Source organism: Leptinotarsa decemlineata, unplaced genomic scaffold (genome assembly GCF_025532065.1).
Source record: "Leptinotarsa decemlineata unplaced genomic scaffold, Ldec_3_MD MMD2_P_RNA_scaffold_11, whole genome shotgun sequence".
Taxonomy (NCBI): Eukaryota; Metazoa; Arthropoda; class Insecta; order Coleoptera; family Chrysomelidae; genus Leptinotarsa; species Leptinotarsa decemlineata.
In genome coordinates this window covers 5,357,283-5,383,944 of record NW_027412525.1, presented here as the reverse complement: position 1 = coordinate 5,383,944, position 26,662 = coordinate 5,357,283, and the positions used below count along the sequence as shown (strand labels likewise).

General features: G+C 31.9%; 2 protein-coding genes across 4 annotated transcripts in view; both read right to left on the bottom strand.

Annotated features, from left to right (window-relative positions):
- Positions 1-252: 252 nt before the first annotated feature.
- On the bottom strand, positions 253-2,561 carry LOC111516126 (heat shock protein 68). The gene has a single exon (XM_023172306.2). It carries the CDS (start codon positions 2,356-2,358, stop codon positions 448-450), a length of 1,911 nt encoding a protein of 636 aa, XP_023028074.1. The 5' UTR covers positions 2,359-2,561; the 3' UTR covers positions 253-447.
- Positions 2,562-8,304: 5,743 nt separating this feature from the next.
- LOC111512682 (probable cytochrome P450 305a1) overlaps positions 8,305-26,662 on the bottom strand; it is a 44,215-nt gene continuing 25,857 nt past the window's right edge. Inside the window, exons 7-8 of one of the 3 annotated variants that reach the window (XM_074170304.1) lie at positions 8,958-9,020; positions 8,305-8,907 (exon numbers count right to left, since the gene is read on the bottom strand). In XM_074170304.1, the coding sequence (XP_074026405.1) occupies positions 8,983-9,020 (38 nt within the window). In that variant the 3' untranslated portion in view covers positions 8,305-8,907; positions 8,958-8,982. Of the gene's footprint in view, positions 8,908-8,957; positions 9,087-26,662 lie in introns of those variants that run through there. The other 2 variants (XM_074170300.1, XM_074170306.1) reach the window with 2 other exon arrangements.

Here is a 26,662-nt window from a genome sequence, read left to right as displayed (position 1 = left end):
TATCAAATAGTATACAACATTCTAGAATAGAGTTAATTAACACTTCTAATTTTATCAAATTTAGTCATAAATTAAATATATTTTGGAACTAATGGTGCAAAAATTTTAATGCTTGCTCCGTCTTCAGACTTATAGATCAGTATTATGTAACTTGATTTATGCAGGAAAAGAACTTAACCTAGACTGAGTGAAGTGAAGAAGTAATTTTACCGAGAGAATTACTAATCATCATATATATAAAATTAAAATAAATTTGATTTCATTGAAGATTATATTTATTACAGAATACAAATTATTCATGAAAAAAAATATTCATTTCAGATAACAATAATAAATAACTAATAACAAACTAATACTCTATAAATTTTAGTAATACTGAGTGCATAACTACGACTGAAAAAATATGAAACATGAAACTTTGGTGAATTGAAAAAACTAACTGGAGAATTAATCAACTTCCTCGATAGTGGGTCCACTGTTTGGTGATCCAGAGCTATTCTGTTGTCCACCAGGTTGACCACTTCCCCCATATAGTTTTGTTATAATAGGCCGGCACACTGATTCCAGTTGTTTTTGTTTGTCTTCATATTCTTCTTTATCAGCCAATGAGTTGCTGTCTAACCAGCGCAGATGACTCTCAACTTCCCTCTCAATAGTGGATTTATCTTGAGCAGATAACTTATCTCCACAATCTTGAGCGGTCTGTTTGATCTGGAAGATGTAAGCTTCTAATTTATTTCTAGCTGCAACTCTTTGCCTTTGCTTCTCGTCCTCCTCTTTATACTTCTCGGCTTCGGATAACATTCTGTCAATATCTTTCTGAGACAACCTTCCTTTATCATTTTTTATAGTAATGTTTCGGACATTTCCAGAACTTGTATCTTTAGCAGAAACATTGAGAATTCCATTCGCATCAAGATCGAAGGTGACGTCAATCTTCGGAACTCCTCTAGGAGCAGGAGGAATTCCAGTCAAATCGAAAGTTCCCAGAAGATTGTTATCTTTTGTCATAGCTCTCTCTCCTTCAAAAACTTGTACTGTGACTGCTGGTTGGTTGTCGGAATATGTAGTGAATGTCTGAGTTTGCTTGCATGGGATTCTAGAGTTGCGCTCAATGATTTTAGTCATAACACCACCTGCCGTTTCTATTCCTAGTGAAAGAGGTGCCACATCTACCAGCAGGACATCTTGGATTTTAGAATCTGTTGAACCAGTCAATACGGCAGCTTGGACAGCTGCCCCATAAGCAACAGCTTCATCGGGGTTGATGGACAAGTTCAATAACTTCCCGTTGAAAAAGTTCTGCAAAAGTTGCTGTATTTTTGGAATTCGAGTAGATCCTCCAACAAGTACCACATCATGGATTTGACCTTTATCCATCTTCGCATCATTAAGAGCCTTCTCGACTGGCTGAAGGGTACCTCTGAACAGATCAGAACACAACTCCTCGAATCTAGCTCTACTTATTTTTGTATAAAAATCGATTCCTTCATAAAGGGCATCAATTTCAAGAGAAGCCTCTGTACTGGAGGATAAAGTACGCTTCGCCCTTTCAGCAGCTGTTCTCAATCTACGAAGCGCTCTTGGATTTTTGCGAAGGTCCTTCTTGTATTTACGTAGAAACTCTTCTGCAAAGTGATTGACCAACCTATTGTCAAAGTCCTCTCCGCCAAGATGGGTATCACCCGCAGTAGATTTAACTTCGAACAGAGATCCTTCGTCGATGGTTAGAATAGATACATCAAATGTTCCTCCGCCCAAATCGAAAATAAGAACATTTTTTTCTCCTTTCAAGTTCTTATCAAGACCATAAGCCAAAGCGGCTGCTGTAGGTTCGTTTATAATTCTCAGAACATTGAGACCTGCAATGGCCCCTGCATCTTTTGTAGCCTGCCGCTGGGAATCATTGAAATATGCTGGAACTGTGACGACTGCATCTCTGATGGGATTGCCTAAATATGCCTCTGCAATCTCCTTCATTTTGGTAAGGACCATGGAACTGATTTCTTCAGGAGCAAAATTTTTAATGTTGCCTTTGTACGTAACTTGAATCTTGGGTTTCCCTCCATCGCTGATGACTTTGAATGGCCAGTGTTTGATATCTTGCTGGATTTTTGGATCGTCGTATCTGCGGCCTATGAGACGTTTGGCATCGAAAACGGTATTACTGGGATTCATCGCGACCTGGTTCTTGGCAGCGTCTCCAAGAAGACGCTCGGTGTCGGTAAAAGCAACATAACTGGGTGTTGTTCTGTTACCTTGATCGTTTGCGATGATTTCCACTTTTCCGTGCTGCCAAACACCAACACAAGAATAAGTGGTGCCCAAATCAATTCCAACTGCAGGAGCGTTCACCATGTTGAATTTAATTTTCACTCCCAATGAATGATAGATTTACACCAGAAACTGACTTCTTAAACTTTTTCTGACAATAACCTGCTTGCAACTTTTTCACCACTGAGTTATATGCTTCGTTTACTTCTACTACGTTCAAGTTCAAATCGAATTGAATGGCGCCGCCTGAAGTGCTTTTATATAAACGCCAATTTTTTTTTCCCGAATGTTCCCGGGGAATCTCGAATTATCGATGAACGGTGGAACTTGACATCCAGAAATTTCGCTGCATCGTAGAAGAGCCAGTGGCGTAACCGAGAGTTTTTTCGAAACTGATTTCCCGAAATGTTTTTAAGAATAACGGCAACTCTTTGCATATGGATACTTGCAATAGATAATGCGTTATTCGAGGTTTTCGAAGTGTTTGAATACAACTGATATGAAAAATTATTTGGTTAAAAATATTTTCCTGAAAAGAGTGTGATACCTATATAATGTGTTGTATGATTACTTTATACCTTCATTTAAAATACGTATATTTATCTAGATGATAATTATAGTTATTTGATGATGATGATGATGATGATGATGTATTCAATTTTTGTAATCTTCTAATATGTGATGGAATTGGCTGATACTTGATACAAATCCATAACTTAATCAACTAATAAATTATTCTATTCTTTAAACATCCCACTATACAAAATCAGTAAACATTATATCGTTCAATATTTTTCAAGACTCGCTAGCATTTCTCAATTGGTAATTATGAGTTTCTCAACAAATAGTGAGTTGAATTCATTTTAAATATTGAATTATTTTTGCATATTTAATGAAATAAAGCCTATCAGGAATGTATTTTTTATAGTAATGTAATTATTGCAATAATACCTATGTTTCTGTGATTCGACCTGCTTCGAAAATACTGGAACCAATAAAAGGGGCAAACGTTCAAAAGAGTGTAACTTTCTCTTTCCCTCTGGCGTCCCTATATAGTATTTCATTGCATTAAGGGATGTTTTATTGCAATAATACCTATATTTCACTGACTTGACCTGCCCGAAGATTTTGGAACCATTGAAAGAGGTTGAAGTTATTATATGAAAACATATTGTTAGGAATCACACGTTAAAAGGTAAGACCTCGTTAGTCCTTAGCTCTCACAAGTTTCGACTTTTGAGAGTTGTGGGTAGTATGGGGGAGGGGACAGGTGGTTAACGGAAAAACATATTTTAACAGAACAGATATCTATATTTCTGTGATTCTACCTGTCTCAAAGATAAAGGAACCATTGAAAGAGGCAAATATTCAAAATAGTTTAACTTTCTCTTTCTTACGGTAAATAGAACTTTCATTTTGTTCATTTAGAAACTTGGGTTTCTAACAACTTAACCATGCCACACTCTTTTTTCCTGGGGTCTCTATATAGTATTTCAATGTATTATTGTATTGCATTAGGGATGTTTTATTGCAACACCTATATTTCTGTGACTCGACCTGCCCGAAGGTAATGGAACCATTGAAAGAGGTTGAAGTTATTATATGAAAACATATTGAGAGTTATTATTGTCGTAACGTTTTGGATATTACACTTATTTTCAATCCATAACTTTCCATCCCTAAATAGTCCTGACTCCAGAAGTCAAGACTATTTGGGGATTTTTCATGGAGTTCGGTACGTCGCAAATTGATAATATATAGAACTGCATGATCCAACCCAAAAAAATAAAATCCAAATATTGTGAAAGGGCATTTGGACCTCGCAAATAAACAGTTCATGTTTGTTTGAAAATAAATTCATTATGGAAAATATGTCTTCATTTCTTCTGGTAATGTCAATGATTTGATTTGTCTTTCAGTTTTAGTGAGAGTTGATTAAGAGTTGTAATTATTACACCTGATAATGAGCATATATGCTCAACCTGTAGAAACCAGTGAAATAACATAATACCTGAAAAATCGATGTTAATACACTGAAGATTCAAAGATAACATCAAAACTAATGGTGAAACTAAGTAGTTTATCAATGTTGAAAAACATCATGGCTTCATAATCAAAATTACCAAAAAGTAAGTATAATGCAACAAGATTTTTTTGACAACATCTCAATTTTATTTGCCGGCGCTAATGAAAGAAATTTCTAGAGTGAACTTGGATAAACAGCTTTCTGCGATTGTTCATTTCGTGACTGAGGGCTTTTCTCAATTGCTCGTGGCTGTGGTTCAAATTTATAAATTGTGAATACGTATGAGTTCATCAATTTCATTCTTATATATCTTCAACTTGAAATTTGAACATTTTTTAGTTTTTATTCTCGATTATATGTAACAGTAACAAATACTTCAAGCGTATGTTTCAAGGATAAAGGTTTGTAAATCAACTAAAACCGCCCAATAGGCTGTATTTCTTATACTGAGTTATTAGTAAATGTATCTTCGCGAGGAAATAACAGCTGCGTATTTGAATTCGTTATTTGAGTTACATCTAGGTAAGAAGTATTTCATTGAATGACTCATCAAGTTTGCGGTTGGGAAATAACTCATCTCAAATTTCGGAAATCCGAATATACCTATGTAATAAGTGTTCAACAATTGGTGATCAGTATACTTATACACCCTATTGAATAATAAGTTCATCTTTGAAATATTGATCGAGAGAAAGAAAAGATATCCACTATCTATATTTTGCAAATACATTTTTCATATATGTGATACGAATACTTTCGTAGTAGGTATACACACATTATAATTTGTCAAAAATATTGAACTTCACCTTTGTACCATACACAGTAGCTTCTGCAGTTGAACTGGTCCAACTAAAGAAGTTACTGCATGTGTAGTCAAACGCATTTTGAACGAATTTCACTGTGTGAAAATTGAATAAGTTTTACAAGTAATAACGGGTCAGTACATGAAATCTGTATGTTTGATGGAAATCTGTATAGTTAAATTGTAGAGTGAAATTAGAGTTCTGGGATTTGTACATACACAAAGAATTTTATTAACATTTGAGAGAGGAAACTTTTCAGTTAGTGAGTAATCTCAACTAGTAACATGGAACAGTTTATCCTATGTGTAGAGCATGTGGTAGTTATTTCTGTAAATATTAGACTTTTATTGATTCCTGGCAATCTTGGTAAATCCAAAGAAAATTCTCATTTTTCTCCACATTCCATAAATTTCAAAATATAGGTACATTTTTTAGTGGAAGAATATGGCCTGAATAAGATGGTATATCTCCACATATCATACGAATTTATTTTGTAACTATTTACACTTCAAAACTATTTGATACGTCAAATGATGAGTTGATTCGAATTTCAATATCACAAAAAACGCTCAAGAGCCTCGAAAAATATAAAATAAATTACCTAAGGGAAGGCACAAAATTCAGTATCGCTATTTTTTCCCTTTTCGGTCTAACAACCTAATTGTATGCCTTGCAGGACCTATTTTTCTGTATACAGTAGAGCAGTTGATCCTGTCCCCTAAAGAAACTTCCATATTATTGTATAATTCTCTTGAAAAATGTACTGTCAAAAATGTCGACTGTCGACTGTCATCTTTGGACCTGGACTTGGTGGATAGATTGACATATACAGATATTTAAAAAAAATATTTTCGATTTCAGGATCAGAATCAGTATACTGCAGTTATTAAATAGTTGTTGAAGACATGTAGCTGGGGTACTGTGAATGTATGGAATTACTAGAAGTGACAAATTTATTGCTGACTAGATCCAGTATAAATGGATTGCCACCTAGGCAGGTATGTCAGAATGTAAAACACACTTAAATATCATACCAAGGTATTGTTAGGTCTACAGATGTGAGAAATAGCAGGTTAGTATTTTTATTACTTAGTTTTTCAAGCATCTGAACAGTTGAAAGTTAGACATGAAAACTTTGACTGAGCATAAAAAAGAAATACATTGTTAATTGTTATTTTTACATATACTGGGAAATAAATTGGGATTGATTCTTAAATATATGTGAAAGTAAAAGTAAATTCATGCATTAGTTTAACGTTCTATGTTCTAAGTCATAAGAATTCATGTTTTCCAATTGTTAGAACTAAATATAATGTATGAATTGTGCACATAGATAGTATGATTTAGTATATGTAATATATATGCTTGTGCATGAATTTTGTCTTGACTACAACTTAAACAGGTCATGAATCCACTCCAACTAAGATGATGGCGGTGTAAGGTATATTTGTCAGACAAAAGAAAATCTTCATGGATTTCACAAAAAGTTGTCTTTTTTATTTGACTTGTTAAATGAGACATGTGGCTCCAATCTTTTTTTCAAGAGGTCTTCAAATGAGACAAGTTATCCAAATAATATGACACCAATGTTTGCCAGTTTCCACTCAAAATTGAGTTGCTATGAAATAGTTGATTGTATTGAATAAATGGGGAAAAAGAAAAATGTATCTGTTCTAACTGATCACGTCTGCTGTCTTCTATCGAAATAATGATTTGAATATTTGAAAAACAATTTGCTTTTGTATTATCGCCAATATTCAATGGCAACCTGAGAAACTATCGAAAATACGAAGTTGAAGTTCCTACAAAATGCGCAAATGAATGAATGAAGAGGGAAACCTGTATTTTTTTATAGAATGTTATAGTCATATGTTTCAATCTATTTCATAATATTTTAAATTTGAAACACTAATAGAAAATAATCTCTATGTACTTGTGAATCTGATGCAGCTGTAGATTGACCAGAAAATTTCTCTACCAATTTTTCAACCAACTAATTTCATTTAAACATTTGGTATCTTAATGATGTTATTAGTGATATGAGTCACTTTTTGATCTTTGTGCTTATTCAATTTTTATGTATTTACTGTCCTTGTGTTATGTATATATTTTTTTATTATTTTATATTATTATTGTTCACTCGTGAATCGAAATACTATTTTTTTTATATTAATTTTCAATAATTTTCTATGTAGATTATAGTCTGCTAGCGCTCATCACATCAGTAGACTCAGATCTGGAGGATTCCAAACCACCTAACCTAGAGTATTCGATTCCTGACAAAGTAATAAATTTTGTTAAGTTTTGTTAAGTTTGATTTCAGAAACACCATACTTTGCATGAATACATCAGAACATTAGACTGAGTTAATGAGGATAAATTGCTTCTCAAATTCAAAAATAATGGAGTGCATAATGCTATCTTTCTAAAAATTTAAGAAATACTTCGACAAAAAAAATAACTACTTATTATTTATCAGGGGCTGGTGAATAATGATAATAATAAACAAGGTTGAGATATGGGCCAAGTTTTTGGAGCACCATACCTAGCATCTCGGCATCTCTCTTCTTGCACTATACAAATACAGTTTTCATAGCTTTATTGTAAGTAATATACTTGTTGAAGTCAAAATATTTCAAAACTAAGACATATACAGGGAATTAAATCAATTAATTTCGACAGTAAGTTAATAGAAGTTTTGTGTATGATTTTTGAAAACAATTTATTAATGGTAATTAGAATTCTAAAACTGTCTTAACATTAAAATTTTTTAAAATTATACGCAGCTTACGTAATGAAGAAAACAGTATGGGGACTTGAAGTAAATTAGTTCCATTTGAATTTGAAACATTATTGTTATTGAGCATATTAGAATTAGAAACAACGTCCACAGGAGACGTGTTAAAGAGATCTTCCTGAGTAGAGGATCAGTATGGGAATTATTGATGAACGATTTGTATAAGATATTTAAATTTTTGTTATTTAAGAAAGGTTAGGAAATATAGAGAATTCAGATTTTCATTTTTTCTGTCTAAATTAATTTTCGTCGAATATAGATAAGACCAATAATTGAGAAATCTGCCAGAATAGAAAGCGATTGACAATGTTTCATGGTGAATTTCATTACTTCGAACTTCCATTGTCTAAAATGATATGAAATCCCTAAAAGAACCAATAAAGTTGGAAATTAAAATAAATAGCTGAAAATAACAATTTTATTAAACAAAAAAATGAAATTAAATTACAATAAAATGAAGTACAATTTATTAATTGAACAATTAAAAAAGTTAAAATTGAAAGATTTCAAGCCAACGTTTTGATTGTTAGTATCTACAATTGTCTTCGGGTGACGACATCACCCGAAAAGAACGGCAGATTGAATTTGCCGTAAGATAGAGAGATATGAATATTGGCCCATCAGCTGAGCGTGGTTAGGTTGACATTCATGATTGTAACATTCGTGGAATAATAAGTAGAGTAAATCAAGATAACCATGAAAGAGAAATAATATACATAGCAAAATACAAGCAAAATACTTCACGACATTTCAATTGTTAGTATCCACAATCGTCTTCAGGTGATCTTTTATATATGTATAGTTGTTGTTTTTGCTGAAAAAAAAGTTCAAAAGGAACTTTTTTCTAATAAGTTCGTAAGATTTGGTTAATCCTTCAGTTTCTCCACTTGTTTATTTCATTACTTCTTATTTCTAGTGCTAACTCAGATTTTAGGAACCATGGTCAAATTCTGCAAAACCGAAGGTCTTCCTTTGAACATTGAACCAAGTGCTCAGCACTGTATTTTCTGAAATTGAAATATATTTAGTTAAAATTAATTTTGACTAATTGACTAACCATTAGCACAGCATGTAGTTGGTGATCAGTTCATCTTCCGCAGAATAGAGGTTTGGAAGTGTTCTGGAATTATCAGTGATGAGTTAGCATGCTTTTCCTAATTGGGATAAGGATTGGTGACGAGTTGTCCTGTGCACATTAAAATTTCAAAAATACAGAAACGAATGTAAAAAAAGGCAATATACTTTATTTTTAACTAGAATAAATACAGAATCCAGAATAACAATGGATCGAAAAGCAATCTTTCAGCATATACATAAAATGATCGCAATCTCTGGTGAATTTTTGAAATTGAATACAGAGCTATATTTGTCACTAATAACGGATTTTTGGAAAATACAATTTTCTCATAACCATCCTGAAACTGTAAAAAGAATATGAACTAAAAATTATTTCGAATATGTGATTGAATTGACCGATACTTGATGAAAATCCATAATGTATTCAAGTAACAGCTCATTGTGAGATTTTTACTGTTAGAAAACTGCAACATGTGTTTCGCTACACAATAGCTGCCTCAAGTGTTCACATTGATTTAATTCTACTTAATTTGTGCTATTTTTCGACAAAAAGTTATTCTTGATGAAAGTTTGTGCACCCCCTAAAACTGAACATGCACCAACAAAATACATTAAAACACACGTAGTATACGAGGAGCCTTCAAATATTTGATTTTGAGACAAGAGTAAAGTAGGTACTATTATTTTGAAAAATTTAAGTAAATGTTAATTAGTAAAGTTGTTCAGCATTAAACAATACATCTAGATTTAAATTCATGAAAATCTAAGTGAAGTTTTATTTTTTTACCAATTTTTTTTTTTAATGGGGACTACGAAAAACAAAATTGCTAAAACGATGAATAGACAGCATCCTGTATACGACGGTTTATTTACATATATATATATATATATATATATATATATATATATATATATATATATATATATATATATATAAGTAAATAAGTAATGGATTTACTTTTAATTAACAGTATATAATACAATTTTGTTCAATTCTTAAGTTTTCGAAAACTTATCTATTCTACGATTTTCACATTGGTTCTTAAATTTAGATACATTTTCATTAAACAATTTTATACAAAAATAATTAACCTCACTTATGTCTAAATATGAATATTTTTCAAAAGCATCACTTGATGTCCGTTTCTAAGGAAATGGTTCATAAATAATTTTCGAATTTTTCTTCATTCCTAAATAATTACAATTAGTTTATTATGTCTTTTTCAATTTTTCATCACAGATACCATCAGATTTCATCTGACATTTATTTATAATCTATATTGGTTATCTGTTTTTCGAATTCTATGAATTTTGATGCACAAATCGAGTGTGTATGACTTATATCATACACACTCGATAAAATCTATATCTTATATATATATATATATATATATATATATATATATATATATATATATATAATTGTAATTTAATTTCAAGTTTATTTTTATTTAATATAATTGTTATTTTCAGCTGTTCATTTTAATTTTCACTAGTAATACTAGTAGAGGTCAAATCATTTCCGGAAATTTTTTCGAGATTTAAAAATATGAGCGAGAAAAAATTTCCGAATATTAATTTGACCTCGCGTGGTATTCGGTAAGAAAATTCCACACAGAATTGTGGTGGAAAATCAAATATTTTTAAAATTTATTTTTCCATTCTCAACAATGCAAATTATTTTCTTCATCAAGTCACTAGTGAAACATAAAATGTGTGGTCGACTTGATTGTTGAGTTGTCATGGTAACTAAGTGAGACCCTAACCTCGAAATTATTATTTCCAGTTTTGAAGCTGTCAAGCGGCACGACGTAAAAAAATGTTTTGCTTTGGACAAGAAAGTAAAGAAAATATTCGCCAGGAGATTGAGCAGTTGACATACGCGCATACCAGGAAATCGAAGTCAAGCGTATGGAGACAGTTTGCAAACTTTTGTCCAGAAAAATCGTATAATTTCGATAGAAGAAGTGGCACTTATTCTTGAAGACTATGTGTTCAACATTCGAAAAAAGAACTCCGAAGACTACAAGGAGAGTGTTATCATAGTTTTTTGGAATTCCACAGCCAAGCAGTTGCAGGAATATTTTTTTGAAAAATATAATCGCAAATTTAATCCATTCTCTGACATAGAATTTTTGAACGCAAGAGCTTCAAAAAATGCTAAGCGCTGGAAGCTACAAATGGATCGAACCAAGAGAAAGAAAAGTTAATCTGCACTATCAGCAGACGAGCTGAAAAAAATGATCGAGCTTTGGGAAGAAAACACTCTGGAATGCAGAAAATGTTTTTCCACGTTGCTGGTCATGAATTGGCCTGGAGAGGAAATGAAGGAGCGGTAGCACAACTCGAATATTTTGTGGAGTAAATTGACAATAGAGGGAAACCAACAGGCCACATTGAGTATAACCCGGTTTTCTCTAAGACCACCCAAGATACTTCAAAGAAAATGGCTGACAGTAAGTGGCTAGTACCGAATACACTCAACGAAGAAATATGCCCACTGAGACTGTTCAAAAAACTAAGAAGCAAGCAGGGCCCCATCAAAACGAAGCGTTTATTTTTGACGCCAAATCCAAACTGGATGAATCCCAGTTCCAAAGGCTGGTACAAGAACAGCCCAGTTGGACAGAATACAATATCTTCCTGGTTCAAATTCTATGCATCATTGAATGGAATTGATCTTAAAAAGATCAAAATAACAAATCATTCTGTAAGAGCCACTGCTGTTTCAACTGTAGCCAAAACGGGAATTGGAAAATAGCAATTGATTAAAGTAACGGGTCATGGTAGCAGCCACTCAATAAAACCATATCTGCAAATAGACTCGGGCCATCATCAAGAAATAATTGACGCAATGAGGTCTGTTTCAACTTCGGCAAAGACGATTCAATAGTCTCTGAATCAAGAACAAGCAACTATGTCCAATTAACATGCCATAGTTTTTTAATAATTGCGTTTTCCATATAAACAATAATTACAATAGTCAAGATAATATAAATAATTAGATTCATTATCACTTGTAACCATTCATTTAAAATAAAAACTCATCTATGTTTTTGTTATTTTTCAACCACTGAAAAACTAGCTAGCCAAATATAACAAATTTACATTTCATCAAAGTTTCGATATCATTCTCTAGGTATGGGTTACAAGTTACAAGCCTGGTATAATTCTAAAATTTTTATTCATTGTAGTTGCATGAAAATGGCAACCTGAAGTGTTATATAATATATTCTTCTATTTTATATTAATTTTGGATTACTAAATGTGGTAGAAAGTTATAATTTTATCAAATTTATTATGCTTTGCAGTTTCGGTACTGGCCATGTAATGGCTTCTCAGCCTGCCCTTTAAGATATTGTTTTCTACTCATTATAGTTACACGGTAACGCAGTTTTATAATGAAATATATTAGGTACATTCTTTGATTTTTTTATTTACTACGGGATATTACAAGTGATAGAAAATGAAAAAATAATGGACCTACATAAACAGTTTGTCTTCACACCAATAGACTCTTAACCTATAAACTGTTGATTTCTACTGATTGTAGTAGATAATATCCTTTCAATTTATAGTTACCTGAGCTTACTACAAGTGATAGAAAATTATAATTTTAGAGATTTTTCGGGAAGCTGCATAAACAGATTCACAGCGTGTTATAGCTTTGGAAGCAATTATTTAGGCCTTCAAATTGGTAATTTCTACTCATTGTAGTTGCATGGGAATACCATTTCAAGATATAAAATAGTTTATCCTTCAATTTTACATAAGTTTCAAGTAACTACAAGTGGTAGAAAATTGTTTTTTTTTTGCGTGTTTATTAGCGCTATAATGGTGTTTTGTGTTGGACTGCAATTCTATGTTAATTGTTTGTTGTTCTATGATATGATTCGTTGTTAAGTTTATAGTGAAAAATGTAATATGGTAGAACTATACGTGAATAAATACCTTCAAAATATAAAAGTAATCATTATTACAAGAAGGAATAGTGGAATGCTAAAACTCTGCATTTAACAGGTTATGGGCCCAGATCGTGATATATCTGAGCGGAATTAACTGGAAGTTATTTGGCACGCAGACATTTGAGAAGTTTATCTCTGGAAGTAACTGAAAATAGAAAAAGCATGGCGACACTAAATCTGAATACACAGGCGGCAAATCTTAAACAATTTGATGGAACCGGATTTTCAAATTGGGAGTTTCGTCTGAAACTATTCTTGGAACAAAGTGATACATTGAAAGTATTGGAAGAAGATGCTCCAAGGGACCAAGGAGAACTAGTGCAATTCAGAAAGAAAGATGCAAAGCAAGGAACGTTATCGTACAGTGGCTAGCTGATAATATCTTGGAAACAGTAAAAAATAAAAAAACAGCTAAGGAAATGTATGAAACATTGAAAAACACTTATACTCGTAAGGGATTGTCTATCCAAGTTGACCTGCAGAGGAAACTAAGAAATAAGACATATACCGAAGGCAGCTTAAGTAATTTCATTCGAGATTTTGAAAAAACCGTCATAGATCTGAAAGCTAGTGGAGGTATTCTAGAAGAACCCGAAATAATATGTCAACTGCTAGCAGCAATGCCAGACAGTTATCAAGCATTGACAACTTCAATTGATTTAATGTTCAGTACAAATCCCAAAGATGTTACTGTACTACAGGAAGCAATACAACAAGAAAACAATCATGGAGATGATTCTGTTGCTTTTATCAGTAACTATAGAGGTTCTTTTCGTGGAAGAAGCAGGGGACGAAGACGGTCTCTGGCAAATGGTAGAGGAAGAGGACAATTTACGTCAAATGGGAGAGGACGAGAACAATATATGTCAAAATTTCCCTTCAAATGTTATAAGTGTGGAAAACCAGGACACAAACGTAATGAGTGCAGAGACAGTACGCATGTAGCTGATTGTGAAAATATAGTTCCTGATGAGATAGCATTTATTGCAAGTGACACAAATAGTTCAGTGTTGAATGAGTCATCTGAACTACTTCATAAGGGTGAAACAGCTAATAATGGCAACACTGCTTTATCTGTCTCGAATGGGATTATAACCTTTATTGTTGACTCAGGAGCAACAAATCATCTGGTAAACAAACAAGCAGAGAATTTTTTATGTGACATAAAATCTGTTAATTATAATGTTAATGTTGCTTGCCAAGAAAGGTTCTGCGATCAAGGTTTTCAAGTGTGGAAATTTGCATGTAGAAGACACTGAAGGAAGAAATTTCAAATTGAAAGATGTTATGCAAAGTAGCAGTGTGAAACTGGCTGCTAAAGTTAGCTGCCAAAATTTCCGAATACTTCCGAACGTTCAGTAGCGTACGGAGTAAAAGTTATAATTGATATATTTATGTCTTAATGTCATGAATAAACTTGCAGAAACTTCACAGATACAGCAGAGGGTGAAACTTCACTCTCCTAAATGATATCAAATGATAATCATTTTGTAAACTAGAGATTGAATATTTGTAGACTCGTCCAAATAAACACTTGGAAGGAGAAATGATTATTACTGATAATGTTTACCATGTTAACTCATTTCTTCAGTATATAATTCAGTTTATGTATAATCTGCATAAAATTTAGCAACAAAAATATACTGAGAATCATGAAATAACAATAGTAGAAAGCAACCACTCTGAAATAATCGCTTGGAAAATAGGTTTACAAGGTGAATGAAATTAATTGAGTTGACTGCTTTCTTACATATAATTCAATTTTTTATATACCCTACACAAAATTTAGTGACGGAAATCGACAGAATTTCATGAAGTAACGATTGAAGAAAGCAACCGTTGCGAAATAATCGCTTGCAAAATTGGTTCACAGGGTGGAAAAAAATAATGAAGTTGATTAAATTTTTTCGTATATAATTCACTTTTTCGTATACCCTGCACAAAATTTTGTAACGGAAATGTATAGAGAATCATGAATTAACAATGGTAGAAAGTAATTGATCTGAAATAATCGCTTGCAAAATTGGTTCACAGGGTGGAAAAAAATAATGAAGTTGACTAATTTTTTCCGTATATAATTCGTTTTTCATATAGTCTGCACAAAATTCAGTATCAGATATCGAAAGAAAATCATGGAATAACAATTGATAAAAGCAACCACTTAGAAGAAATCGCTTGCAAAATAGGTTCACAGGGTGATCAAAATTATTGAATTCCAATAATTTTTTCCACACAATATTCAGTTTTTCATTTGCTCGGCACGAAATTAAACAACGGAATTGTATAGGAAATTATGAAATAACAATGGTAGAAAATAACCATTGAGAAATAATCGCTTGAAAAAACTGTTTGTTCGATGGAAAAAATTTATTTAGTTGGCTACTTTTACTGCTTTGTTACATATAATTCAATTTTTCATATACTCTGCACAAAATTAAGTAACAGAAATCGATCGGAAATCATGAAGTAACAATTGAAGAAAGTAACTACTGCGAAATAATCGCTTGCAAAATTGTTTTACAGGGTGAAAGAAAATAATGAAGTTGACTCATTTTTTTACTTAAATAATTCAGGTTTGTATATACTCTGCACAAAATTTAGTTACGGATATCAATAGAAAATCATGAGGTAACAATTGAAGAAAGCAACCAATGCGAAATAATCGCTTGCAAAATAGGTTTACAGGGTGATAAAAATTATTGAATTCAAATCATTTTTCCACATAATATTCACTTTTTCATATGCTCCGCACGAAATTAAACGACGAAATTGCATAGGAAATTATGAAATAACAATGGTAGAAAATAACCATTGAGAAATAATCGCTTGAAAAAACTGTTTGTTCGATGGAAAAAATTTATTTAGTTGGCTGCTTTTACTGATTTGTTACATATAATTCAATTTTTCATATACTCTGCACAAAATTTAGTAACAAAAATCGATCGGAAATCATGAAGTAACAATTGAAAATAGTAACTACTGCGAAATAATCGCTTGCAAAATTGGTTTACAGGGTGAAAGAAAATAATGAAGTTGACTCATTTTTTTACTTAAATAATTCAGGTTTGTATATACTCTGCACAAAATTTAGTAACGGATATCAATAGAAAATGATGAGGTAACAATTGAAGAAAGCACCCAATGCGAAATAATCACTTGCAAAATTGGTTTACAGGGTGAAAGAAAAAAATGAAGTTGACTCATTTTTTTACGTAAATGATTCAGGTTTGTATATACTCTGCACAAAATTTAGTAACGGATATCAATAGAAAATCATGAGGTAACAATTGAAGAAAGTAACCAATGCGAAATAATCGCTTGCAAAATAGATTACAGGGTGATAAAAATTATTGAATTCAAATCATTTTTTCCACAAAATATTCAGTGTTTCATATACTCCGCACGAAATTAAACGACGAAATTCATAGAAAATTTTGAATTGACAATAATTTGAAACAACCATTAGAAAATAATCGTTTGCAAAATAGGTTTACCGGGGGTTGAAAACTATTGAATTCAAATAATTTTCCATTATTATCCAGTTTTTCATGTACTCCCCACAAAACTAAACAACGGAATTGTATAGAAAAATATGAAATAACAATAATATGAAACAACCTGAAATAATAGCTTCAAAAATAGGTTTACAGGTTGAATAAAATCAATTGTGTTGACTGCTTTGTTACATACAGTGTCACCGATAAAGTCCGCATCAAATGGGAAACTTTTTTATTTATCGTTTTATGTGAAATTTGATTTTGGCAGTAGATTTTGCTTAAGAAATGATGTCAAATGGCGTCTACAAAATAGGTCACGTGATTTCCTTAACCTGTCAAAATTGACATTTAAAAAAAGAAACATCGAAAAATGACATTATTCTTCAAAATATCCAAAAATATCAAAGGATAAAAACATTTTCTTTTGTAATTTTATACCCACACACCAAGTTTCAAACCCATAATAAGTATTTTATATTTTCACTATTTTTCCGCACTCCTGCTTTTTCTACTTATCAAAATTTAAGCACACCTGTACTAAATCATTTATTTTAACTGAACTCGTCACCGAATTTCTTTTTTTGTAATATAATAATATTTTAAGAGCCTCTTTGATGTTAAAAACAAATTTTGAAAAATAAAAGTTGTCAAACTTGATGCAAAGTTCATCTAGTTTCAACGGGGCTTTCAAAACTATACAGTACTTGAGTTTTTTAATGAGCAAATGGCCTCACAATATGAATTAGAACAAAACGGAACATTAGGAAACATCATTTCGTGATTCTTGAAGCCCATTCAATAAAAGAAAAAAACTCATAGTATTTACATTTACCTACTCCGCTAACAACACTAATTTAAAAAAACTGGGTAGGCTGTGAAAAAATATGAAACTACATAATATGTTTTAGAAAACGTCACTGTCACTGAATAAATTAATGCCCGTTAGTTCAATGTAATCTATGAAAATTAAAATAATATGTTATCTTTACAAGAAAAAATTGAAATTGTGCTAATTTGTGGTGAAAACACATTGCATCGACAAGTGGCTGATATTTTTAACGCAAGACATCCTGGTAGACATGTACAGCAATCCACTGTAAGTAGGATTTTAAAAAAAATTAAACTGACTGGTTCAGTTGAAAATACTTTTAAAAAACGTCATAATCCATCACGCAATAATGATGAGGTTCAGTTGGCTGTCTGCCTGGATGTTATCGAACAGGGAAAATCAAGTATTACCAATATTGTAGATAGAACTGGCGTTAAAAGAGAAAGCGTAAGAGCAATTTCACATAAAAATAAATTCAAACCCTACAAACCCAAATTTATAAATAACTTAAAGGAAAGAGATTTCGATGTTCGACTAGATTTCTCTTTCTGGTACCAAGGAGAAGTAGAATTAAACAGAAAATTTCCTTACAAAATCCTATGGACCGACGAAGCTACCTTCACATCGAACGGCGTAGTCAGTTCCCAGAATTGTAGGTGGTGGGCTCAGGAAAATCCTCATTTTGTGATAGAATGTCGGGACCAATATTCATTTAAAACAAATGTGTGGTGCGGTGTTTTAAATAATCAGGTAATGGGACCATTCTTTTTTAGACACAATTTAACTTCTCAGGATTATTTGCAATTTCTAAATACTGAGATCAGTGATATAGTGGACAATATGCCGGTTGAAATAAGACACAGTCTGTGGTATCAATGTGACGGGGCTCCTATTCATAGTTCAAGACAAGTCAAAGAGAAACTATTAGAAATGTTTAGGGGCAAAGTTATTGGGCGAAATATGGAGCAAATATGGCCGCCTAGGTCGCCAGATTTAATCCCACTAGATTTTTTCTTGTGGGGTTACGTAAAACAAATCGTTTATAAACAAAGACCTTTTCGTAACGTGAATCACCTAGAAACTGTTATTAGAAACTCTATTTTAAACATAAACCCTGTGAGTATCAGCAACTCAATAAAAGATGTATCAAGAAGGACAATTATCTGCATAGAACGCGATGGAAGACAAAATCCTACTTACAGTGGATTGCTGTACATGTCTACCAGGATGTCTTGCGTTAAAAATATCAGCCACTTGTCGATGCAATGTGTTTTCACCACAAATTAGCACAATTTCAATTTTTTCTTGTAAAGATAACATATTACTTCAATTTTCATAGATTACATTGAACTAACGGGCATTAATTTATTCAGTGACAGTGACGTTTTCTAAAACATATTATGTAGTTTCATATTTTTTCACAGCCTACCCAGTTTTTTTAAATTAGTGTTGTTAGCGGAGTAGGTAAATGTAAATACTATGAGTTTTTTTCTTTTATTGAATGAATTGAATGAATCACGAAATGATGTTTCCTAATGTTCCGTTTTGTTCTAATTCATATTGTGAGGCCATTTGCTCATTAAAAAACTCAAGTACTGTATAGTTTGGAAAGCCCCGTTGAAACTAGATGAACTTTGCATCAAGTTTGACAACTTTTATTTTTCAAAATTTGTTTTTAACATCAAAGAGGCTCTTAAAATATTATTATATTACATAAAAAGAAATTCGGTGACGAGTTTAGTTAAAATAAATGATTTAGTACAGGTGTGCTTAAATTTTGATGAGTAGAAAAAGCAGGAATGCGGAAAAATAGTGAAAATATAAAATACTTATTATGGGTTTGAAACTTGGTGTGTGGGTATAAAATTACAAAAGAAAATGTTTTTATCCTTTGATATTTTTGGATATTTTGAAGAATAATGTCATTTTTCGATGTTTCTTTTTTTAAATGTCAATTTTGACAGGTTAAGGAAATCACGTGACCTATTTTGTAGACGCCATTTGACATCATTTCTTAAGCAAAATCTACTGCCAAAATCAAATTTCACATAAAACGATAAATAAAAAAGTTTCCCATTTGATGCGGACTTTATCGGTGACACTGTATAACTAAATTTTTCATATACTCCGCACAACTTTTTTTTTAACGGAAATCGATAGAAAATCATGAAGTTAAAGTTGAAGGAAGCAACCACTGCCAAATTATCGCTTGCAAAGATGGTTTTCAAAGTGGGAAAAAATAAGTCAGTTGTTAATTCAGTAATTTAGCAAATTTCCACACCACCCAGGAGGTATTGCTAACCAGAACCAATCAGGTCGTTTTTATGGATACTACACAAATTACTTAAAAGTGTTTTTGGATCTGTTTTGGCGCGTTACCTTTTTTTTGGTGGGAGGTTCGCCATGAGCCCTATTGTACCACCTTTTGGAAATCATATCATTCATAAATATGTATGTGGCAGTTGATATTACGGAATAGGAAACTTATCATTGGACGGATAAGTTTTCAGTTTTTTTTATCCCGGCCACAAGATAATTTAGGTATAGCCAAATCATGGATATCATTCAAATGAATGAAGTCTCGCAGTTTGCGAAGACTCGAAAAAATAAATCTATAATTTGGCTTATTGTAAAATCGCATTTTCGTTACCAAATAAAATATATACTGCTCTTCATGCCGAAGTATAGCCAGTCCCCCAGGCTTTTGATTTTGATCTAAGAGCTGTTCAACCCTACCAAACTTTTTCCTAAAATAAGAAGCGTTGAAAAATTAAAGAGCATGGAATATGTAGGTAACTCACCTAAAAGTGACTGCAATTCCTCGAGACATTCTCATATCACTTGACACACAGTGTGCCAAAGCAAAATTACGAGGTGCTTCAAAAAGGTCCCCTTTCACTATAGAAGTATCATTTTTCTATTATACATACTCCACCAATGTTTCCATTCCTCATCGATGGATTTCAAAGACATTTTTGAAAGTGAGATATTCAAAACCCTAGACTTTCGCCCAGCCACACGCTCTGAATAAAGTTTACTCGTATTCATACACCAGCAAACATCATTTTACATAAAAAGTAGCGATGAGACAATTCCATTTCTCCTTAGTAACAGTAGCATGTCAAATTTTGTTCTATTCTGCCAACGAATATTAAAACTGCATATCTGGGGGCGAGTGGTGATTGATAAATTTATATGATTGGATTGACAAAATGATTACAATAATTGAATGTTTAGATTGTATGAATTTATTTTGTGAAATTTTTACTGAACTCATCGTTATTCTATTTTTTTTTTGTTTGGTCTTCATTGCATAAGTATTTAGTAATGAACGTATTATGATACATAAAGTCTACTGTTCACGAATTATATTAATCCAGTTTCAATGATGCTGATATATTAAAAATTTTAGTCTTCGTATTCCTCAGTTTCAATGACCACTGAAGTATGGCTTTCTACAATAAATCTTGCAATAAATATTAATTTCGATGAAAATTTTTTTCTTTGACTCACTTTTTCATGAATGTTTGCTTACGGCATTTCTTTGTAGGAATAGCTTATTTATATATTTTTACCTCATTTCTATTGAAAGTAATATTTCTGTTTCAAAACACGTAACAAACATTTCATATGTATTTCTAAGAGTCGCTAGGAGTAGCTGAGCTGGTGGTGTTACTTTTTTCAATAGGAATGAACACGCCTCAAGAAGCTAGGATTTAGTTTCCTTTTCTTTGATTAGATATATTATTTCAATTGTTTGTGACATTTCTTTTCTTTCTGTAGTGTACTGTTCTTTCCTAGTGTAATCATTTGTTATACAAGTATTCACTTAATTTTTTTATTCATCCTTTTCATCTAATTTTAAGACAATCATAGAGAAAACCTACATTTTTATCTTTTTTATCGCTCTTCTGGGTATTGAAGAAGAAATAACAATATCTTTTAACTTTGATAGTATTATTAATTCATTTGCGTGAGCCAGCACAAAAAGAAGTCGTTTCAAAAATGCCTTTGAAAACATATTTGGACTGAAATTCTTATAAATAAAGTATATTTCAATCGAGAATCACAACGTATTGAGTCTCTATTAAGAAATTATATGACATATATAAATAGACTGACCCGTTACTTAATGAAAATTAATAACAGTAGGTATCCATGATAATAAATAAAACAATTTTCACTAACAATTTTAATAATCCTAGAGGCGTTTTGCTACCTCCATGTTAAAACTTATACAGAAGCTTTCATTCAATAAATAGTTTTTCAAAGCATTTTTTAAACTATATATTGTTTTCCATCTTTTTATATAATTTGGAATTGAATGAAGTACTCTGAAAACCATTACTATTGTAGTGGTATATTGATTTTGTGTTGTGAATATACAATAAAATCACTATATTATACTGTTTGTGTACATACACAGCGGTTTCAAATATAAATAAGAATGGTAAAATCAAAACTCTAAAGGTTTTGAAGTGGTATATACACGAAGTTCTATTAAAAATACCTGAGATAGCGTATGATGCGCTTGTGTGCTATGAACACGTCAGATGATGAACTGGATAATCCCCAAAACCGCACTCCGTATCGAAGTCTTCAGTATATCTGAGCGTAATATAATCTCATCAGTTGATCATTGCTAAAGATTGATATCAGATTCCTGATCTGATAAGAGAAAGACTTGAGTTTAGATATCAGCAGTCGACATGTTTATATGATATAAGAGCTTGTCTCGAGTATTTTTATATATTTTTCTAGAATAACTTATGTCAAAATCAAGTTACATATTGTATTCGCATTTCTACATATGTAATGGAGCTCTTAAATGAAAACGTGTAATTTTTTATTCCTTTTTAATTATCGTTGGACATGTTTTTTTCATGGTCGGTCCCTACAAACATACTATACTATCCCTCCCTTTTCCCGAATTAATAATCCTCAAAATTGGTTTGGTGGCAATCTTGTTTTTCGCTATTCTCAATTTTCTCCTTAAACTGTTCATTTGATATCAATATCATAAGGGTGCATAAAAAAAATCTAGTTTTGGGTGATACGGTGAGTGGTCCATGTTGGATGTATCTCAGATTATTCAAAATTTCAAGACAATCGGTTGAGGAAAAGTGTTTTATAATTCAGTTGCAAGATATTGCATATATCATATCATATATATATATATATATATATATATATATATATATATATATATATATATATATATATATATATATATATATATAAACGTTGTGAAAATAATCCTTATGGGGATAAAATACACAGAACACGGAGCGAAACCCGAGAAAACAGTTTACATCATAACATCTCACACTTACTATCGTGAGAATAATGAAAAGTGGATTTATATGAAAACAGTAAAAACATTGATGAAATGAAATGATGCTATTAATAAAAAAGGTATTATTGATAGATACTACCCTTGTTTCCTCATCGAAGCAATTGTCAATGTCTTCAACCACAAGTAATTCCAATGAGGCGCCTATCTCCCCCTGAATACAATATATGACTTTTTTTCACGCATGTTGTTTTCACTGTTTTACTGAGAATACCCCTTCTCTTTAAATGTGCAGACGACTCGATGTCATCAACCTAAGAAATCAGTTTTTCGAAACTTTTCAGATAGTGAATTGTGCATTGTGATTTACTCCTAGAATTTGATTCTAAAAAGCATTTCACTGGGTGAGCTGTACCAGTTTATTTATCTGAATACCATTGTTTGAGTACTTTTCAGTGCTCATAGACATCGATTTCCAAAACTACTTTTGTTTCAGTACTTTTTAGTACTCATACAGAGACAGGGACTCTCAAAAATATTTTTATGAATATTCAATTTCACATTTCCAATCATGGCAGGCAGAAATACAAATGTTTCTGTTTTGAAAAGGATAGCGCAGGCTCTTTTAGCATTTGATTTGGATATATCCAATTCTGTTTTCAGTTTGAAGCCAAGTCATCCAATTTTCGTTTTCGTTTGTTCAAAAATTAGAATTATAAAACTTAAATACCCGAGTCAAGTATATAGGCGAATTCATTATCAAAGAAATGAACTTTAGAAGTTATTAAAATCGGATACAAAAAGTGGCGACTACAGAAGTGATGTCGCGAATAATGATGATAATAATAGTAATAATAACAATAATATCGGTGCATTTTGTTTTCTAGACAATAAACCAATAACAAATTCAAATGTGAGAAAATTAGATAATCTTCCTATTGAAGATGCTTTGGTGCCATTTGAACCGCTTACTTCCGGCTCGCAAGAACATTTAATCAACGAGAGTAAAAAAAGTGCCAATATTGTCTGTTCCACTCCTCTCAATATTAAAATCGCCTCTCTAAATATATCGGATATGAGTAGAATTAGCGATGAAAAAATTGAAAAATATATTTCAAATGAAAGGTAAGTCGGAACAATACGAGTTATCATCGGCCTCAATGAATAAAAAACATGAAGTTACCCCTGAAACATTTGATATACCTAAATGTTTTTTAAATTTATCTCCATCCAGTAACAATGATGTACTTCCAGTAAACTCACATAACGTTGAAAATATACCGCAAAATTCATTCAAGATGTGCAATCTATTGGAGGGAAAATTTGAAATTGAAAGTGACGTTATGCAGTATCTTATTCGTGATAATAAATTAGTAACTAAATTTTACCCTTTTTATTTTCGGAACAGGCTCAATAAATATGTCAATAATATTTGTACTGTAGTAATGAAATATCCTAAATATATGAAAGACGGTTCTATCAAAATATTTGCGTTATGTAAAAACAATAACTCCAGATGTAAAAAGTTTGTGATTGTCATCAGAGGTCACTCCGTCCATGTTTTCAGTAATTCTCTTCATTTTTGTCATCCGAATAAAATTACTTCCTGTGTAAAGGGAATTGAACGCGAAGTCTTGAAAAAACAGGTATTGCACAAAAAACCCTCGCTATAGAAGGAATTTTGGAACAAGGAAATCTCCAAGACATAAAATCCGATTGTGTTATTAGAAAAATTAAATCTGAAGCTGAATCACATTGGGATAGGGATAAAAATGACCTCATTGATGTTTTGAAAATGCAAGAAGAACATTCTGAATACTTGCAGCAAGTTTGCATGCCGTTCAATATAAAAATGTTTAGCGAAGAACAATTCCACGTTTTAGATAAGAGCGGGGTGGATAAATTACCAGTGATTTTTTTTGACGCTACAGGTGGCATAGTGAGAAAACCAACCCCTAAAACAAAGAGAGTTTATTTATACAGTGCAGTTTTACCAATAGTCACTGGAAGAATTTTTCCTGTTTTTGAAATGATCTCAGGTACCCATTTTACCAAATCTATTTTCTCTCTATTTTATGAATTTCGAGTATTTTGTGAAAAACATGATAAATGGCCTAGTTTTGGATCGGTCGTTACAGACAATAGTTTTGCTAATATTCATGCCATCTTGCAGGCTTGCAATAGATTAGAATTAATAGATTATTTGAGAATCACTTACGATATTGCGTTGGGAAAAGCTGACTTCAACAATAATTTCGTAACTTTGCATTTGTGTTGCGCCCATATCATTAAAAATTTCAGTAAAGATATAAATGAATGTTATGCTGATAATGAAGTGCGTGGATTTTTCAAAGACATATTGGCTAGCGTGATAAATATGGAATACTTTTACGAAATTGAAGATTGGTTTCGCTCCATGGTCGTGGTATTACTAAGTCCAACGTTAAACGATAATACAAAGTATAATTTTAACAAATTATTGAAAATTAAAGATTGTGGAATCCGTTCAGCTGATTTAGACAATAAAATCCAGGATAGTAATAATCATATCGAAGATAATTTAGAAGGACCTGATGAAAAATATGTCGGTTTGCACAAAAGAAGTATTTTCTATAAACATTTCAATAATATATTACCAGAAATAATTGAAACTAATAAATTGTCTTCGACCGTTGAAATTGTAAATTCTAATAAATATTCAAGTGAGAAATTTCTCCACATCATACTTTCGAGATATTTACCATTTTGTTCACTATGGACGGGAATCATTCTGAAAAAGAAGAATATGGTACGCCATATTAGTAATACCTATGTTGAAAATTAATTCGGAAATCTAAAGAAAAATATTTTGGAAGGTAACAAAAATTTGAAATGTTCCAGGTATCTGAGGAAAAGCAGAGAAAATGTTTTGGCCCTACATAAAGAATTCATTTTTAAAATTCCAAAATCTAAATTAACAAAACAGCGAAAGCGGGTAGACCCCATTTCAGATCATGTAGTGCAAGAATCGTGGAACAAAAAAAACAATAAAGCTCCTAGTACGCACTTTTCGGGAAATTATTTAAAAAAAAATGGTTTTACTCAACGCGTCGCGTATCGAAAAGGTCGAATCGAATTCGGATACTACGAAACATATTAATTATGAATGTGCACATATTTTTACGGATGATAGTGTTATGGAAAAATGTTTGTATTGCGGATTTGGTAGACTTGACACTACAGAGGAATGGGTAGCTTGTGATAGTTGCAATCGTTGGATACACATCAAATGTGATCCTTCCTTCGGAAATAGAACGTATAGCGGATCTTTCGTGTGCGACTTTTATATTCCGGAAAAATCATTTTTAAATGACGCGTCATATAAATGTCTTTATTGTGGTCTAGGAGATTTGGAGTATTCTGTAGAATGGGTACAATGCGATCTATGTGATATGTGGATTCATCAGATCTGTGATGAACAAAATGAATCATATAGTGGTAGTTTTTACTGTAAGAATTGTTCATCTAAGAATTTGAAATTCATGTGTCAGAAAGCACTTGAGAAATTAGAAGAAGAGAGTTCCAATCGGTGTTTAATTGAACGCAAAACCAGAGATCAGAGAGAGTCTCCATTGTGGTTTGAAGAAAGGAAAAAAGATTAACGGCATCAAATTTCGGTAAAATATGTAAATCAAAAACATCAGCATCAAAAAAGAATATCGCACTATCATTAATATCATCGAAGAATACTACAAATGCAGCTATGAGGCATGGTATTGATTGTGAAAAATTAGCACTAAAAGAATTTCTACATCGGACAGGTTTCAAATATGAAAAAAGTGGCTTAATTATACATAAAATATATTCGTATTTAGGTGGGTCTCCAGATGGACTTCTGAGTAAAGATGGCATTATAGAGATTAAATGTCCCTTCAAGGTGCGCGACTGTAACACCAGTGAAACATTAGAGAAACTTCAATACATCGGTAAAGATAAAAAATTGAAAAAAAATTCGGATTATTACTATCAAATTCAAGGTCTTTTGGAAATATCTGATAGGGCATGGTGCGAATTTATAATTTATAATTTTTAAGGAATTCAATTGTCGGAGAAGATCGAAAG